Source organism: Archocentrus centrarchus, chromosome 11, assembly GCF_007364275.1.
Source record: "Archocentrus centrarchus isolate MPI-CPG fArcCen1 chromosome 11, fArcCen1, whole genome shotgun sequence".
NCBI classification, from domain to species: domain Eukaryota; kingdom Metazoa; phylum Chordata; class Actinopteri; order Cichliformes; family Cichlidae; genus Archocentrus; species Archocentrus centrarchus.
In genome coordinates, this window is record NC_044356.1 from 29058371 (window position 1) to 29074997 (window position 16627).

Sequence of the window (16627 nt, forward strand, 5' to 3'; positions counted from 1 at the left end):
GCAGTATCTTGTGGCCAATTCAAAACAAAGAGAAAAATCTAAGAAAGAAAAATGTAAAAAGGCATCAGAGACAGTAGAAAGTGTTCTGAATCGCAAGAGTGAAACTCCTACGTGTAGCTGCTGCAGCAGGATTGAAATGAATTCAAAGACTGAAACAATGACGGAGGACGTACAAGGTCACTCTTTCTTCTCTGCAGTCGATTTCTCTGCACTGCCAAAACCATTCTCAGCATAGACTTTCAAATCACATCCAACCAAATGCACTCGTGGATTTAAGAACAGGTGACTGACCTTGTCTCCTCTTTGTCCAGCTGGACCTGGAGGCCCAATAATCCCTGGTATGCCCTAAAGAAAACAGGTAGCTGGTAGCTTGATACAAGAATGTATAAGTCATAAGAAATGCATGCAGACATATGTGATATCAAATTGATTAGAGAAAGAAAAAAACCAACCACATTTCCTGGTAGTCCACGTGGACCCTGAGGGCCAGCTATGCCAGGTGGACCCTGAGAGAAACACAGAGGTCATGATTATATAGAAAACCTCCCTCTTAGTGTTAAAAAAAAGTGAATCATATTTAATGGAACATCTTACAGGGTCTCCAACACGCCCCGTCTCTCCCGTAAGTCCAATTTCACCCTTTGGCCCCTGAAGGCGAAACAGCTAATCAGAGATATTCCAATCGAAATGACTGCAGCTTACAAAGAGTGAAGAGATAACAAGCTTTGTACCAGTGGTCCAGCTGGTCCCTTAAAACCTTGTTCACCAGGTAGTCCTCTTGGACCCTTCAGAGAAGACACATTCATTCAAAAATTCATTAAAATATTCCTGTTGAAGTGCTAAAAGGACTGCCACCATTCCAGATGACAAAGATCTAAAAATGAAGGATGAGGATGCTCTACTACAAAAATATTAAGGAATCACTGTCATCTGCTGCCTTAAGAACATTATTAATAAAAGCAACATATACTAGCATTTGTGTGTGTTAATTACAGCACATAATTGACGTTGCCTGTTTTATGTTAAATATACCAATACATTCTGTTCTCCATACATCTATAAAGTAGAGAGAACCGGGGCACTGCATTACTGTGCCGAACAATTTGATTTACTCAGCCAATTAAGCAAAGTCTCCTGGGTGCTCTCACTGTAACAGGACTGCAATAGCAAAACTCTACTGACATCTAGTGGATTCCTGAGCACATTACTGGGTGAAGTTTGATTATGTAAAAAATGTAAAAAAGAGGCAGCAGAAACAAAAATCTCACCATCTCTCCTGGTTTCCCTTGATCGCCTTTCTCTCCTTTCTCTCCAGGTCTCCCCTTAAGGAAAGAACAGCAACAAAGTGACAAAGATTTTGTATCAAAACTGCATATTAATGGACACTTTCTAACAGTCCCAAATTGGCGTGTGTGTGTGTGTGTGTGTGTGTGTGTGTGATAACTAATAGAAGTGTACTCACTGGTTCACCAGGCTCAGGGATCACATTTTCAACCTGTGAAGAAGAGAGCAGGTGATATTTTACCTCATCTGCACCATATTACAGTTACCATGCACAACAGAAATATTACTTACATTTCCCGGGATACCCGGCGGTCCCCTATCTCCCACTTCACCCTGAGACAGGAGACAATACGTTCAGAGTCCGCATGCTAATGACCTTATTACAGCTACAGTAACACTGCAGGGTGACCCTCAGTGAAACATATATAGCACGTTCCCGGCTATTCATTCATTGTATTAAGTTGTCCAAAATATAAAAAAGGTTGATTTGTTTTTGTCTTTTTTACCTTGTTGCCTTTTTCACCCTTTGGTCCAACTGGCCCCGTCAGTCCTCTCTCTCCCTATGGAAAACAAAATATTCATATATATTTACTTTATAACTGAGAGTCGAGAACTGTTGGTCTCAAAATGGCATTTGGGGACAACCAACAGGCCCCAAAGGGTTCCCAGGCAGTTACTGAGTCCAATTATTTTACTGGAGATGATTTCAACAGAAATGATTATGTAATGTGGAAAAGTGAAGTAAGGATATCACCCCCTGTTTGTTTGCAGACGTAACGCAGACATGTAGCTGTGAATGACCATGAAAGCTTTGAGAAGCACAGTCACACTTACCGGAACACCTCGGTCACCTCTTGCTCCATCAACACCTGGCTGTCCAGGGGCACCGGCTTCTCCCTGTAACACAATTAAAATACAAATAAAATAAAACTATATACATCAAAATACTGTAAAATGTCTTCCATATTCATACAAAAAACCCCAAATGCCAAACAACAAATTGCAGTCGTGAACTCACTCTCTCCCCTGGTGGTCCTCTTGGTCCAGGAGGCCCCTCGTCACCCTGAAGAGAAAACGCACTCATTAACATGTCGGCTTTCCAAATAACACACAAGCATGAGTTCAGTGTGTTTCTGGGTAAGGTGAAGTCACTGTACCTTAGATCCAGGCTTGCCAGGAAAACCATCTGCTCCACGCTCTCCCCTGGGCCCCTTTAGAGACACACGAGTATAATTTAGATGTCATACTTTCCAAACCTGTACCAGCCAACAGCATTTGCCGGGTACTGTATATCGCCAGGTTGGTTGCACCGATGGGCTCACTCTTTATCAGCCAGAAAACAAAGGTTAAAAAAAGTTTTTTTTTAGTTTGCTTGCTCACTGAAAGAAAAACTGCACAGAAACCATAAATGGAAGTAGAGTTCGGGTGAGCAGCCTACAGTCACACTTAGTCTCACTCACTGTGAAGAATCACACAAGCAAACAGACCACAGCCCTGAGCTGCAAAGCACAAGAGTGAAAGGAAAAACCAGAACGGGATTTTGAATTTGTTTCTTGTTTTCTTTGTTTAAAGGTTTTCATGCTAAGATTTCAGATTTAACAAAAGTTAGGAATACAGCTTCTCTGACAAGCATCCACACACAGGCAGCCGGAGCCAGCGGCCGTCTGCTTGGCCTCAACTTTGCTAATTCAATTCCACTGTGTGGAGAATTTCTAATGACAAATTATGAGAAGCTTGTGCTTTGTTTTAGTGAGTGAAATTCCAGTATTTAACTGTACTGTATATAATACACCCATACATTGATGGATGTGGCTTGGTTGGTTGGCACAACCAACTCAGTGCATTAAGGCATGTAGACATTGTCTGAAGTTCAAACAGCATCAGAATGGGGAAGAAAGGTGATTTAATCAACGTGGCGTGGTTGTTGGTGCCCGACGGGCTGGTCTGAGTATTTCAGAAAGTGCTGATCTGTTGGGATTTTCCCACACGACCATCTCTGGGGTTTACAGTACAGAGAAAATATCCAGCGAGTCCTCTGGGTGAAAATGCCTGTTTGTTTTCAAAGGTCAGAGGGGAAATGCCAGACTACTTCCAGCTAATAGGAGGGCAACAGTAATTCAAATAATCACTATATTAAACCAATACAGGACATACAACAAGTCAAACTTTGAAGCAGATGGGCTACAGCAGCAGAACTCTTGTCAGCTAAGAACAGAAAACTGAGGCTAAAGGTCACACAGGATCACCAAACTGGGTAACAGAAGACTAAAAACACTGCTCGGTCTGATGGCTCTCACGTTCTGCTGCATTTGAATGGTACAGTCAGAATTTGGTGTATATGGCATGAACACATGGATACATCTTGCCTTGTATCAGTGGTTCTTCTGATGGTTCATGAGATCCCTTTTACATTACAGTCACTTTAACAGTAATATAAAGCCTTTTTGATTAGTTCCACTTTAAAGTTTGCTCGCCGTAATCAAATCTTAAAGTCATACTCACCATGGCACCGTCATTTCCAGGAAGACCATCCAGACCATCTTTACCAGGAAGACCCTTTAAAATCAGACATGAAATGCTGACATTCAGTGACACAAACAGAGGGAAAAAGGATCAGCAAATAAAGTTTTTATTTGAGAACTTAAAGGTCAACTCACAGGTTTTCCAGGCTCACCCATTTTGCCTGGAAATCCAATTTCACCAGGCAGACCCTTCCAGGGAGGAAAAAACAGAAGAGGTGTCGCATCATGTTTCACAGCAGCATAAATAAAGACTCTCAGCTTCAGTTTCTAGTTACTTACAGGAGGTCCAGTTTGTCCTTGGGTTCCTGGTGGTCCGGGTGGACCTATGGGTCCCTGCAAAATAATATTACAAACATCTGGAAAAACTTGATTCATATACATTCATAATGCAATTTTTGATCAAATAAATCGACCTTTTACTGAAAGAACATAGTGCCAAGAGCATGTTTCCTTTTCCAGATATTTTAAAAATTCAGATTTCTCTAAGAATTTTATTAATGTGGATTTCCAGAAGGCAAAGTTCAAATCAATAGCACTGACCAGCCACTAGAGGGGACTACAGTACAGTTTACAACCAGTTCAACCTCAGATACCTTGAACACAGGGGACATTTCTGTTTGGCTACAGAGAGGAATCAAGGAAATTAATTAGTATAACCTGTTGGTTTTAATCTAGCCTGTTTATTTTCCCTCTATTAAAACATACAATGAAGAGACCTTTGAGAGAGCCGCAGCAATTTTGTGCTTTGTGGACCACATCAAATATTGAGCAGCCCACACAATTTAAATACCAAATTATTCCTCCTCAGTTCTCCTTTGAGAGGTCATTGGGGTATTACAGGAAGCACTGACATGAGCTGTACATAAACAACAGGTTAATCTAAAGAGAGCTACACCCGTATGGCACCAGCAATTACAGAGCATGATGATATCGAATTGTAAAATGTAAAAGGAGCATTAAAAACTCCTAATAGATTGAGGTGTAGTATTTTTTTTCAAAACAAGTCAATGTGTGAGCTAGAAAAATGTTAGAATAACTGCACTAATTTAAGAAAAGCCCTGCAGTATCATCAGCTGCTGTTTTGAGAGTCTCTGTGCTGCACATGTGTAGCTGTTAGGAAGAAGGTAATGCTGGCTGGGCTCACCCTCCGAACTCACAGGAATACATAGGGTTAAGATATATAATTTACGTTTGCTTCAAGTTCAATAAGTCTCTCTTTTCATACAGCCATATGCCGAGCTGTGGATTAAAAGGAGGAAAGGGCCCGCTGGTCTGTCTGGCAGACAGCCTTTTTTTTGTACATGTGAGATTATGTTTAATTTAAAATAAGGCAAAGTCCTGCAACAATCTGAGCAAGCACAGACCACACAAACAACGACAAAAATGAATACAGCTCTAGAACCTGGAAGTTCCAGTAAAATTTGTAAACTCGTGCCCCCGTGCTTAAAAAATGTATCACATTCATAGACAGTATCGAAGATGGATCTAAGTTCCAGGACCGAGAAGTGAAGCCAGTGCGGACGTGCCTTAAACCTGCATTCTTTCTTCACGGCCACCAGGGGGCAGTAGCTGTGGTTGCAAAAGGGCTTCCACTCTACAGAAATATATCGGGAAAATTACCATAGTTTTAGCGTCATTCACTCATTTCAGCTGATTTTTATAAATTTTGGTCTAACGGTCATAAAGGAGACTTATCTGGGATGTGCTCATTGGCTAGCAACTTGTGATTGACAAGTGCTTAAGAGCCGTGTCTGACTGTTCACATGGGCAAATGAGTCAGGTCCGCACATCTCTTGTGATGGATGTATTTATGTGTTTAACCTGGTTTTGATTTCAAAAAAACTAATAAAAATAATGATAATAAAATTAAGAATCATTTTGCATGTTGTGAAATTAAAATTGTTCTTACAGGAGGTCCAGGAAGGCCATCCACCCCTGGGAGTCCACTTTCACCTTTCCTTCCCTGTAAGACAACAGTATGTCAGATTAAAATCTAACTATAATGACCGCAGCATATCATCAAACATACAGTGATTATTAACATCTATATGTTTTTTTTTAAATCATTTATTATAAATTCTTTTGATTTTTGTTTATATTCAGTTCATCATCCCCCTGCGAATACGATGTTATGTTCTCCATTTGCATTTGTTTCACATGATACATTTAGCGTATACTGCCCATACAGTACATACTGTAATTTCACCGTCACCAAAAATCTGTAACGGAATTTTGTTCGACTCCACGAAATTGTTCTAAGTTGAGGAGGGTATTCCACAATAAAGTCCAACACCTAACAAATGCACGATATTCCTCTTCCACCCTCCAAATCTTGAATTCTAACTAATTCAGTCGACATGTAGGTAAGAGCTAGAAGGCACATGTGTAACAAAATCAAGATGCCCAATCGTTTCTGTGAAAATGTCCAGCACTCTCCAGAAAACCAGATAAGTAGACAGCTAATGTTAAAGGAGCACAGCTGACTTTAAATCCACTGAAAACAAGTTGCTAAACCCAAAGCTAGCATCTAAAGCTTTATGGACATCATTTGTCTCTAGCTGTTATGTGTAATTGAAAAACATTACGATGGGGGAACTCCCATTTTGTTATTATAGCTATTTGGTTGAGTTATATTTAAATCATATATGCACTTCATAATGTATTTGAAAAAAAAATCTATATTCTCATTTCAAAACAGACATGTATTCATATAAACTGTCACGAGTCACAAAATTTTACTCTGTTTAAAAAAGAAAAGAAAGTTGTTGCTGTTTTTTCCCTCTGCATTTACAGAAAACAGCAAAATCCTGGCATGCTGACACCATCCTCTGCAGTCCAATAAGACAGTCAGTCAGCATTCCAGGCTTCAATCAGCTGTCATATAAGGATAAAGGTGGATATATAATCTATGAGGACATGACTCTGCAGCAATGATATCAGACAGCTGATGAGAGCTTTGCAGGGGTGGAGGCGAGAGTGCCTCAGTCTATACCTGCTCCCAACTCTACTAGCACTGGCAGTAGTGCAGGAGGCCAACCCATTATCACAGCTACACACACACACACACACACACACATTCTCCCTGTGAATCTTCAGCGTGGGTTTAACATTTCTAAACCTGCAAAAAAATAATAATAATAATAATAAAAAATAGGCCAAACTTCTCACAGTCTGTTTTTTCTGCAGGATTTTCTTGGAAAGTATACAATGGGAGTGCAAAATGCTTCAGAAATACAACAAGGTTACAGAGGGGGATGTTTTCAACATATTCCAAAACATAAGATTGTTTTATTAATGCTATTAAACCATAAATCGCTGGATCTTAAAAATGATTTTGGTGGCAGAGAGTCTTTCTGTTGAGAAGGTTTGGCTTGACTGTACCGCCCAGCCGAGCAGCCGCAAATGTTGATTGCAGCACGCTGCTGATAAGAGGTTAATTGCTCCCAGTAGAGAAGGGAGGGGAAAGGAGGTCACTGTCTTTGTTAATGTTTTGGAGGAACAAATTATGTAGAACCGCTGTGTCTGTTTTAATTACACACTGCTGTGTAATGGAACCAGTGTGGAGAAAGGAGGGAAACGTACACAAGAAAGCACTGATAAGAAGCTACAATATCGCCTCCGAGTAGCATGAAGAATAAACAGCAGTTTTCTTAATTCTAAATAAAATAAAATATAATCCAGATGGAAGATGATAACCGCAACCAATAAATGCAGGTTAGAGTGTTGTACTACAAGGAGCTGGGCTGGAGGGTCTTCGCCAACAGTGACGTAGACCTCAGAGGGTAAAGCAAGATAAGAAGCAGGAAAGTATTCAAGAGCAGGAAACTTTATTTGCCTTAAAGTGGACCTTAGTTCCACACACTGAGAAGTACCCTGCAGAACTTTAAACAAGTGTCAGAAAGATCACTTTTTGGTCCCTGATTTCTAAGACATTGAGGAAGAATTTTACAGAACTCCCAAATTAGATATTCTGATAGCATTGGGTTAGAGTTATCACAGATGATGATTTAGACTTCACAGGGGTTAGCTGGAGCCAAACCCTTACTCTAACCCAGTGTTTCTCAAACTGTTTTGATACGTGTCAGTAAAAGTTTTCTTTTCAAACCAAAACACTTCCTCTGAGTTTAAGCTACCCATGTTCAGTCAGTCAGTCAGTCAGTCGCTGAAGCTGTAAATGCCATTTTCAAAAGTATGTTGAAAACACCAAAATGTGTCAGAGTTCCACTGTAATTTAGGTTTAAATTGTTGAGTTATATAAAACCCAAAAATGTAATTTGGCAGTGTAATAAGAACAAAAAAACCCCCCCAAAAAACAGATAGAGCTGTGCCTTGTGGGTAGATCTGGTGATTAGATCTGGAAACATGAAGTCAGTATGCAGAGATACATTATACCAATTATCAGGTGAACTGCACCTCGTCCTGCTACAGTAAGGTGATATTCAGATCTTACCCTCTGGCCAAACTCTCCAGGTTCACCAGGTAAACCTTGTGGACCGGGAGGACCCTGAGGAACGAATCACAAAGAATCCATACCGGAAAACTGGTAACACACGGCTTTTCAACAACAGCAAGTATCAAAAGCTTAACAGCAGGAAAGCTGAAGGAAGGAAAAAATAAATCAGGATCCTTACTGCAGGCCCTGGGGGTCCATCAGCCCCTGGAGGCCCTGGCAGTCCAGGCTCTCCCTGAAACAGGTCAAACAGCTCCGTATTTATTACATTTATAACACATGTGAAATCTGCACTATCAAATGTCATAGAATGAGACATGAGATCCTTTGATTTTAAATTAGGAGCGACCTCATTTTATAAACATTCATATTTGTTCAGTCACTAAATTTGGCTGGGTATTTCATAACACATTTGATGAAACATATCAGTACAGTTTCTTCAACCTAACATCTTCATTTATTGAGCTCATTTTCTCAAGATCAGTGAAACTGATTCACTTTACAGTCCCAACATTCAAATTACATTATATTCATTTTCATAAAATCCAATATTTATATTTACTTTTCACCCACAAAGCCATATTTCCCACTGACCAAATACACCAAAATATTGCTGCAAAGTGTATAGAGAGGGTTATATTCATATTGGTATCTGCAGTAACAATCTGGTGTCCACCTTCTAATCCTAATTAGAGTGGTAATGTGAAGCAACTGCTCACCTTTTCACCCCGTAAGCCTTCTGTTTGCACCTGAAATAAAAACACTGCATAAATAATTACACTGTCACTTTCATTTGTGAAATTCATTGCTAGTTGCTGTGATGAAACATCACTAAGGTTGCAACAGCAGTGCTTTATACCAGTTTTTAATCGTTTTTGAGCCACATAAAACAGTTGATGTTTTATTTTTTCTGTACCTCCCCCCTTTTGTTATGTTTCTAAAGGAAAATAATATACCCATTATTAATCATTAGTAAGCTCATAATTGCAAATTGCCATAAAACTCTTCAACAGCACAGTTAGAGATGCTGAAATGGTTTAAAACCCACAAACAATAAAGAATTTGTGTTTCTAAACTAGGCTATGATAATAAGTGAAGTTTTGGCTATATACCTGCACGTTACAAACAGCGATCTAGCTTTTTATGTGATTCAGTTAAAAAACGAGGTCTGCAGATCGCGCTTGGCTCTGATTATCTGCTCTGTCTTTAGCAATAATCATTAAAAAATAGTTAAAATGCAACATGTGAGCTTTAAATACATGCTGCTGTAACCACACTATCTTCATCACGATGCAAGCCTATAATTCTTAAGATTATAATGCTTATGTACCTTTGGTGTATTTTTGGCACTTACCATATCCCCAGGTAATCCGGGAAGACCTCTCTCCCCCTGTGACACGCATCACACAACAAGGACAAACCCATCATTAGAATCAAGAGACTTTCAGGGTTAAGCCCCTTAAAGGATATGATAATGGCACAGCAACAACCATAATTTATGAGATGAGTCGTGGTAAAGTGTGTGTGGATGCTTACTGTGGGCTAAAAAGAAAGTGAAACTTGTGGGTAAAGAACCACGGCAGCTCTTTGTGCTTGTGTGTGTGTGTATTAGTGTGCGTGCAGTTGGGTGTGGTAGAAGCATCTGTGCACCACTGGAGGAATCATGAAAGTTGGTAATTATAGACAGACAAATGAACTGCGTCTTAGTTTCTCAGACAAATGAGTGGGCTGAGTTTGATGGTGCACAGAGGAGACTGGGGAATGTCTGGAGAGGGCAGACAGTAGCTCGGGAAGCCTCTGATGATAACGCTTTAAAATGATTCATATCAGCACAGGCTGGGAAAATTATGCTTACAGCAATATCATCACTGGAGTCTTGCAATCAAGTGAACAGTGTTTTGAATGCAACAAAGGTAAGCCGGTGGGCATACCTTATCACCTTTACCCCCGCTGGGCCCAGGTGTTCCGGCCAGTCCTCTCAAACCCTAATTGATAAAAACAAACAAACTATTAATACAAAGGGAAAATGTGTCGCAGATTGATATCACCATCAAAAAGTAGAACTCACATCTTTCCCAGGAAAGCCAGGCTTTCCAGGTAATCCATCCAGACCTGGGTCACCCTGAAATGGGAATGAGAATTTTTTTTTTTTTTCCCATAAAGACAAACTTCAAAACCCGAGAACAAAGAACCACAGCTTTAACTCCATACATGCTAGCAGCTCTTTGTTGGTAGGCTACCTCAGTGCTGTGAACTACCTACAGTAGTTGCTAATGTTAGCTACAGTGCTGGGGCCAGTTTCACATCGGGAGACATTAAAATACTTCTCTTGTTTAGCAGTTCTCACCCATAGCTAACACAACATGGCTAACCAAACAAACCTACTTTATGATTCATCCTTTTTTATGATTCCTTATATTCTGATTTCAGACAATTTTAGGCTCTCTGTATATTTTTTGTGGACTCTGATTTATGTAAGATGTGGTTTTGATTGGCTATCATCTTCAGGTGTTGTGGCCCTGTGACCAACAACATGTGATTTAAAATGGCGCCCCCCTGTGTTTTACTGTCCGATGAAGAGCAGGTGTGGTCAAAATGTTGCACGCTACCAAGATGCAAGCGTTCAGTAGGGTGTGAGTTAATTCGTTTTTTCTTTTCTTATGCTAGAGGAAAAGTGATGGGTTTGCCACAGTTATAGAAATATAATAGACTATATCCTTTGGGCCTGATAGATATCTCTAATAAATCTCATGGTGGTTCAGATATTTCAGGTGGAATCAAAGTGGTGGACTGACCAACCACCACCATGCTGCAGGCATGCTTAATAAAGAGCATCTGTAGTGCTGCTGTATGTAAAACATGGCACTGATTTTTCCATCAGCGAGCACAACCTTAAAGTCAATCCTGTGTATCTCCTCTGAACCACCTATTCCCTTTATCACTTTTCTGAGCTAAGTACTTTGCCAGTACTACTTTTCAGCAGCAGGAAATTGTTAACTGTCTGACAGACTGGCTGATGGGCAGCTCTAAAGCAGACATCAGTTTGTCTGAATGGAGCTCTAGTGTGCTTAAAACCTGCTGCTCATCCTCATGCCATATGGCAGGGTAATCAGTGTACTGTACAGGTTTGATGTATGGTGTCTTTGAAATACCGATTACAAGAATAACTCAACACACAAGGCCTCAAATAGTTGAAAACCACTGTCGGTGCAGTGAAATAACCTTTCACTAAATTATTAAAAGACTAAATCACATTCTAACATCATTGTGATGGCAAATGAGCAGGCAGCATTAACAGCTCAGAGAAAACTTCAGACATCAACAAAGCTTCAGCAGGCCTGAATGAAGTGCATTATATCCCATAACGCCCCCACAGAATTCCAGACAGGAAGTGTGGAGAGTAAATCAAGGAAGCCACATCTGTTTGCACAATTACGCCCCTCAGTTCTGAGTTCCTCTGAGAAGAAAAGGCTCTTTCTGAAAAGTTAAGCCTGTTATCAGGATTTGCAGTATGAGCTGTGTTCTGTACAGGTTCAACCTAGAACCGTGGCCCAAATCCCAGGACATGTTGGGAAAGCAAATGAGCTAACTCTCTCATGACCTTCAGCAACAACTGTTTTATAGCTGTAGCTCATATCTGCAGCAGTGGAGCTGTGTGGCCAAAAGATTAATAGTTGTAGCAGGCTACCCCCAAGTAAGAACACGTGAAGAGTGAAGCAACTGTTTAACCTCTTAATGGCCATCAGAAGGCCAGTAACCTGGTTAGAGTTAGATTCTCATCTTTACGTGGAATTCTTTTTTTTTTTTACCAATGTGGTGTATCCAAAAGGAAATCTTTAATTATGATCTTATAAGGGCCAAAATGCGTGTAAGATACTTGATTTGAAAGGTAAGATCTTCTAGTTTCTGAAACTGTGCTTGATTAGCATGTGGTTACAATGAAACCTAACCTCACCCAAACCTCATCGTAAGAGATAGATAGATAGATACTGTAGATAGATAGATAGATAGATAGATAGATACTGTAGATAGATAGATAGATAGATAGATAGATAGATAGATAGATAGATAGATAGATAGATAGATAGATAGATAGATAGATAGATAGATAGATAGATAGATAGATAGATAGATAGATAGATAGATAGATAGATAGATAGATAGATAGATAGATAGATAGATAGACTTTATTTGAATCAAGAAACTGTTACACTGTTACAATATATGACTTACCCTGGCTCCTGGTGTTCCCTTTTCACCTTTTGTACCTGAGTCACCCTATAATAAAGCAAAACGACGTGATGTAAATATTACCATAAATCATCATCAGATCGTAGATGATAATTTGGTAAAAGTACATTTTGATTATACTTACAGTGACACCTTTTGGTCCTGGTACACCAGGAATTCCTGCATCCCCTTGAAGTCCCTATGCAATACATAAAATAAATACTTGTATTAATGGAACTTACTGACTTGGGACGCACACCAAAATATCGCTGTTGCTGACTCAGGAGTGTACTATACGCTGGCTGGCGGCTGCATCTGAAACAGCATCTGTCAATGCTTTATCAATGCTGTGACATGGTAATTTCAGACCTTAAAAAAAAGTACAGCATTAGAGAGAGCCCCAATGATCAGTTGATCCCCTATGAGCCAGCACTTAGTGACAGTGGGAAAGAAGAACTCCCTTTAAACAGGGAGAGACCTCAAGCAGAGGTGTCTCCCTGAGAGAAGACAAACAGAATAACAAATAATACAAAAGTGTTCAGTGCATGTTGGAAGGCTCCCACCAGCCCGAGCCTGTGTTAGCATAACTAACAGATGGTTCAAGTTCCCCTAATCCAGCTCTAATGATAAGCTTTATCAAAAAGTAAATTTGAAGCCAAATCTTAAGAGTAGACAGAGTGTCTGTCTGTCTCTGAACATTGAGCTGATTCCACAGAAGAGGAGCCTGATAGCTGAAGGCTCTGCCGACTTCTGGGAACTCTAGGAACCACAAGTAATCCAACAGAGGGTGTGAAGTGCTCTATTGGGATAATATGGTACTATGAAGTCTTTAAGTTAAGATGGGACCTGATCATTTGGGATTTTGTACGTGAGGAGAAGGATTTTAAATCTAATACTGGATTTAGCAGGAAGCCAGTGAACAGAAACTAATATGGGAGAATTATTATATCTCTCATCATGGCATCTTGGATTAGTTAAAGCTTTTTCAGGGAACTTTTAGAGCAGCCTGATAATAACAAATTATAATAGACCAACCTCAAAGTAACATATGCATGAAGCAGTTTGTCAGCTTCTCATGTACAAACATGAATGGGCACTCAGCGCATCATGGGAAGCCCCTGGCAGCCTAGGCTTATTGCAGCATAATTAAGAGAGGTTTCAGGGTCACCTGATCCAGCCCAAATTATTAGCTTCATCAAAAGGAAAGTTTTAAGCCTAATCTTAAAAATAGAGAGGGTGTCTGTCTCCTGAATCCAAACTGGGAGCTGGTTCCACAGAAGAGGCGCCTGAAAGCTGAAGAACCTGTCCAGGTCAGTGTCAAGATCAATGGACACAACAGGTGAAAGCTGAGGTTAGGAAGTGTTTTCTTATGGTCTTGTATATAACGAATGGTAAATGGGCTGGTTCTTATATAGTGCTTTTCTACTCAATCACTCAAAGCTCTTTATACAACACATCTTCATTCACTTTTTCACATACCTTCATACAAGCACTTTTTGCTACACCTAAGTTCACACACCATTGAATGCATCAGGAGCAACTCGGGGTTCGGTATTTTGCTCAAGGATACTTTAGCATGCAGACTGGAGCAGCCAGGGGTCAAACAACCAACCGTCAGATTAGTAGATGACCTGCTCTACCTCCTGAGCCACAGCTCATATTGGGAGTAGCTGGATGGTGGATAATTCACCACATTCATTTTTTCCTATGCTACTGTATATGGGGGCGCTCCTTCCCTTCAGTCTTGGGCAGTCTGTCCCATCTACCTGACTCCTTCACCAGCTGCTGCAGCATCGTCCAGGGGAAAGTCAACCAAACCCCCCCCCCATACAAAATCAATACCAGCCTGAGAGGTAACTGTCCAGAAAAACTTATGGACTTAACAGAACAAGTGCAACTCGGAGATCAGTGCCAAATGTCCTGAAATATGTTTAAAACCCTTTCGAAACTGCAACTGCATGTGCACTCGCTCGTTACTGGATTGAAAACTGTAAAACCACATCCACCCACCCTTGGTCCTGCTGGACCCAGTAGCCCTGGATCACCAGCCCGTCCTGCTTCACCCTGATTATGAAAAAAAGAAAAAAAGTCTGTTTTAGACTGAAAGATAAAACAACAGCTCAGAAAATTAGAGGATTTCTTTGTTTACCAAATAGTACTACAAATATATGCAAATAAGATGTAATTTAAAAAGAAAACCAAAATGAGGGATGAAGAATATTTACCTTATTTTGAAATATATTAAAAACAAAGTGGAAACTTTAAAAAACATAATGAGACATTTATATATCAGCTTTTATGAGAAAATGAAAAAACAACAGCAGGTACAACAAAGTTAAGAGATTAATAGAAACAGATGTCTAATGAAACTACCAATCCCTTATCTTGGTAGAATTGCTTGTAAAAATAAACATGAGATACTTCTAAATACCAGAAATTATAACAGAAGTTCAAATTTTCATGCAAATTATTTGATGCATTTTGGTTGGCAGTGTTCAAATGTGTACAAGAGTTATTTTAAAAAATCTATATATAAGATCCAAACATATACCAGGAAAACCTCCTGCTGGACTTAGCTGAGATGAGATTTTTCAAGCATGTAATCAGTACTGATGGGAAAAAAGAAATATTTTGTGTGGACAGTGGGAATACATCATTAAAATCACCTGTCACTCTGTGGAAAAATCAGTAAATGCCTCCCATCTGACCACCTCAGAATCAGCTGATTTTTTTGGACAATAATGTTGCACAATAACTTTAGTATATCTAATAAAACCATGCAAAATTATACCTTCAGGCTGTAAAAACGGTCCACTTTAAGCCTGCCTAAGTACACAGAAATGGGTCAAAGGCTTTTTTGATGTGCCTCATTTTTTTCCAACATTTTTTGGGACCTCATAACTTAATTACAAAAGCTGGCCACATGAAATTTTCAGAACTGAAAAACACATTTAACCTCTGTTAAAAACTGCACTAAAGCAACTTCACACTCACTCCAAGTGTCACTATCTAAAGCCAAATTATCTTTTTTCATAACTTTTTTCTATAACCAACTATAGAATATCAAGGGATTTAAATTTAGCAGAAAAAAGTAAGGAACTTTGTGTTTGGTTGATTATTTCTTTGTTGTTACAATGCTTTTTGGCAATAAATCTAAAAAGCCTGTTTATTTCCCCTTAAATGGAGCCACATTTATAAGGAAAATGCATTTGTGGGTTTAGCAGCAGAGTTGAGTATGCAGGTTGTACCCATGAAATACTAAATCTTCTCTGCCAAAGCCAAACAGCTGATTCTGCTACTGACTCTAGTTTTGAGCTTCTGGTACCCCAGGTGCTGAAAATCAGGCTTATCATAATTGGAGGCAATCTCAGTGCAGAGAGATATCAAGATTGTTTCACTGCTGAGGGATGGCATCAGCAGTGTGAGACCAAGCTGGTGACCAGCATGAGGAGGAGGTGCCAGGCTGTTGTGGTCGTGTGTGGTTCTTTCACTTGCTGACTTCAATCATTTAATCCAATAAACTACACCAAACAAGTCAGTAGCAGAATCAGCTGTTTGGCATTGGCAGAGAAGATTTGGCAAGCTTTTCATGTGCCCAACCCACATACTCAACTCTGCTGCTCAACCCACAAATGCATTTTAATTACAAATGTGGAACCATTCAAGGGTAAATAAACAGGCATTTTAGATTTATTGCCAAGAATTGTTGTTACAACAAAGAAATAATAAACCAAACACAAATTTCCTTACGTTTTGTGCTAAGTTTATATCTTTTGATACTGTTGTCTGTAGTTGGTTATAGAATTCATTGTCCGTGATGTAGAGTAATGGGATTTTAAATGGAACAACTCACCTTTCTGTGGGTGCGGTGGGTTTTTTATGCATGACTTAAAACTTTGGTCATGAATATTTCCTTCTGTCTTGCACTCATTCTCCTTATGTTTGGTATCACACTTGCTGGGTTTATTGCACCTATACATAATGTGTTGTCAATCAATATTTCACTTCACAAGCCTCTTGTCTGCTCTGTGTGTGTGTGTGTGTGTGTGTGTGTGTGTGTGTGTGTGTGTGTGTGTGTGTGTGTGTGTGTGTGTGTGTGTGTGTGTGTGTGTGTGTGTGTGTGTGTGTGAGAGAGAGAGAG

At 39.8% G+C, this 16627-nt stretch overlaps 1 protein-coding gene across 1 annotated transcript in view; it reads right to left on the bottom strand.

Annotated features, from left to right (window-relative positions):
- The window catches only part of col22a1 (collagen, type XXII, alpha 1), a 65076-nt gene that overhangs the window by 29134 nt on the left and 19315 nt on the right, over window positions 1-16627 (bottom strand). Inside the window, exons 15-38 of the mRNA XM_030741663.1 lie at window positions 14497-14550; window positions 12632-12685; window positions 12490-12534; window positions 10325-10378; window positions 10188-10241; window positions 9611-9646; window positions 8976-9005; window positions 8438-8491; window positions 8257-8310; window positions 5716-5769; window positions 4086-4139; window positions 3942-3995; window positions 3787-3840; window positions 2442-2495; window positions 2303-2347; window positions 2119-2181; window positions 1791-1844; window positions 1576-1617; window positions 1463-1495; window positions 1269-1322; window positions 732-785; window positions 595-648; window positions 453-506; window positions 292-345 (exon numbers count right to left, since the gene is read on the bottom strand). Of these exons, the coding sequence (XP_030597523.1) occupies window positions 292-345; window positions 453-506; window positions 595-648; window positions 732-785; window positions 1269-1322; window positions 1463-1495; window positions 1576-1617; window positions 1791-1844; window positions 2119-2181; window positions 2303-2347; window positions 2442-2495; window positions 3787-3840; window positions 3942-3995; window positions 4086-4139; window positions 5716-5769; window positions 8257-8310; window positions 8438-8491; window positions 8976-9005; window positions 9611-9646; window positions 10188-10241; window positions 10325-10378; window positions 12490-12534; window positions 12632-12685; window positions 14497-14550 (1212 nt within the window). The remainder of the gene's footprint in view (window positions 1-291; window positions 346-452; window positions 507-594; window positions 649-731; window positions 786-1268; window positions 1323-1462; window positions 1496-1575; window positions 1618-1790; window positions 1845-2118; window positions 2182-2302; window positions 2348-2441; window positions 2496-3786; window positions 3841-3941; window positions 3996-4085; window positions 4140-5715; window positions 5770-8256; window positions 8311-8437; window positions 8492-8975; window positions 9006-9610; window positions 9647-10187; window positions 10242-10324; window positions 10379-12489; window positions 12535-12631; window positions 12686-14496; window positions 14551-16627) is intronic.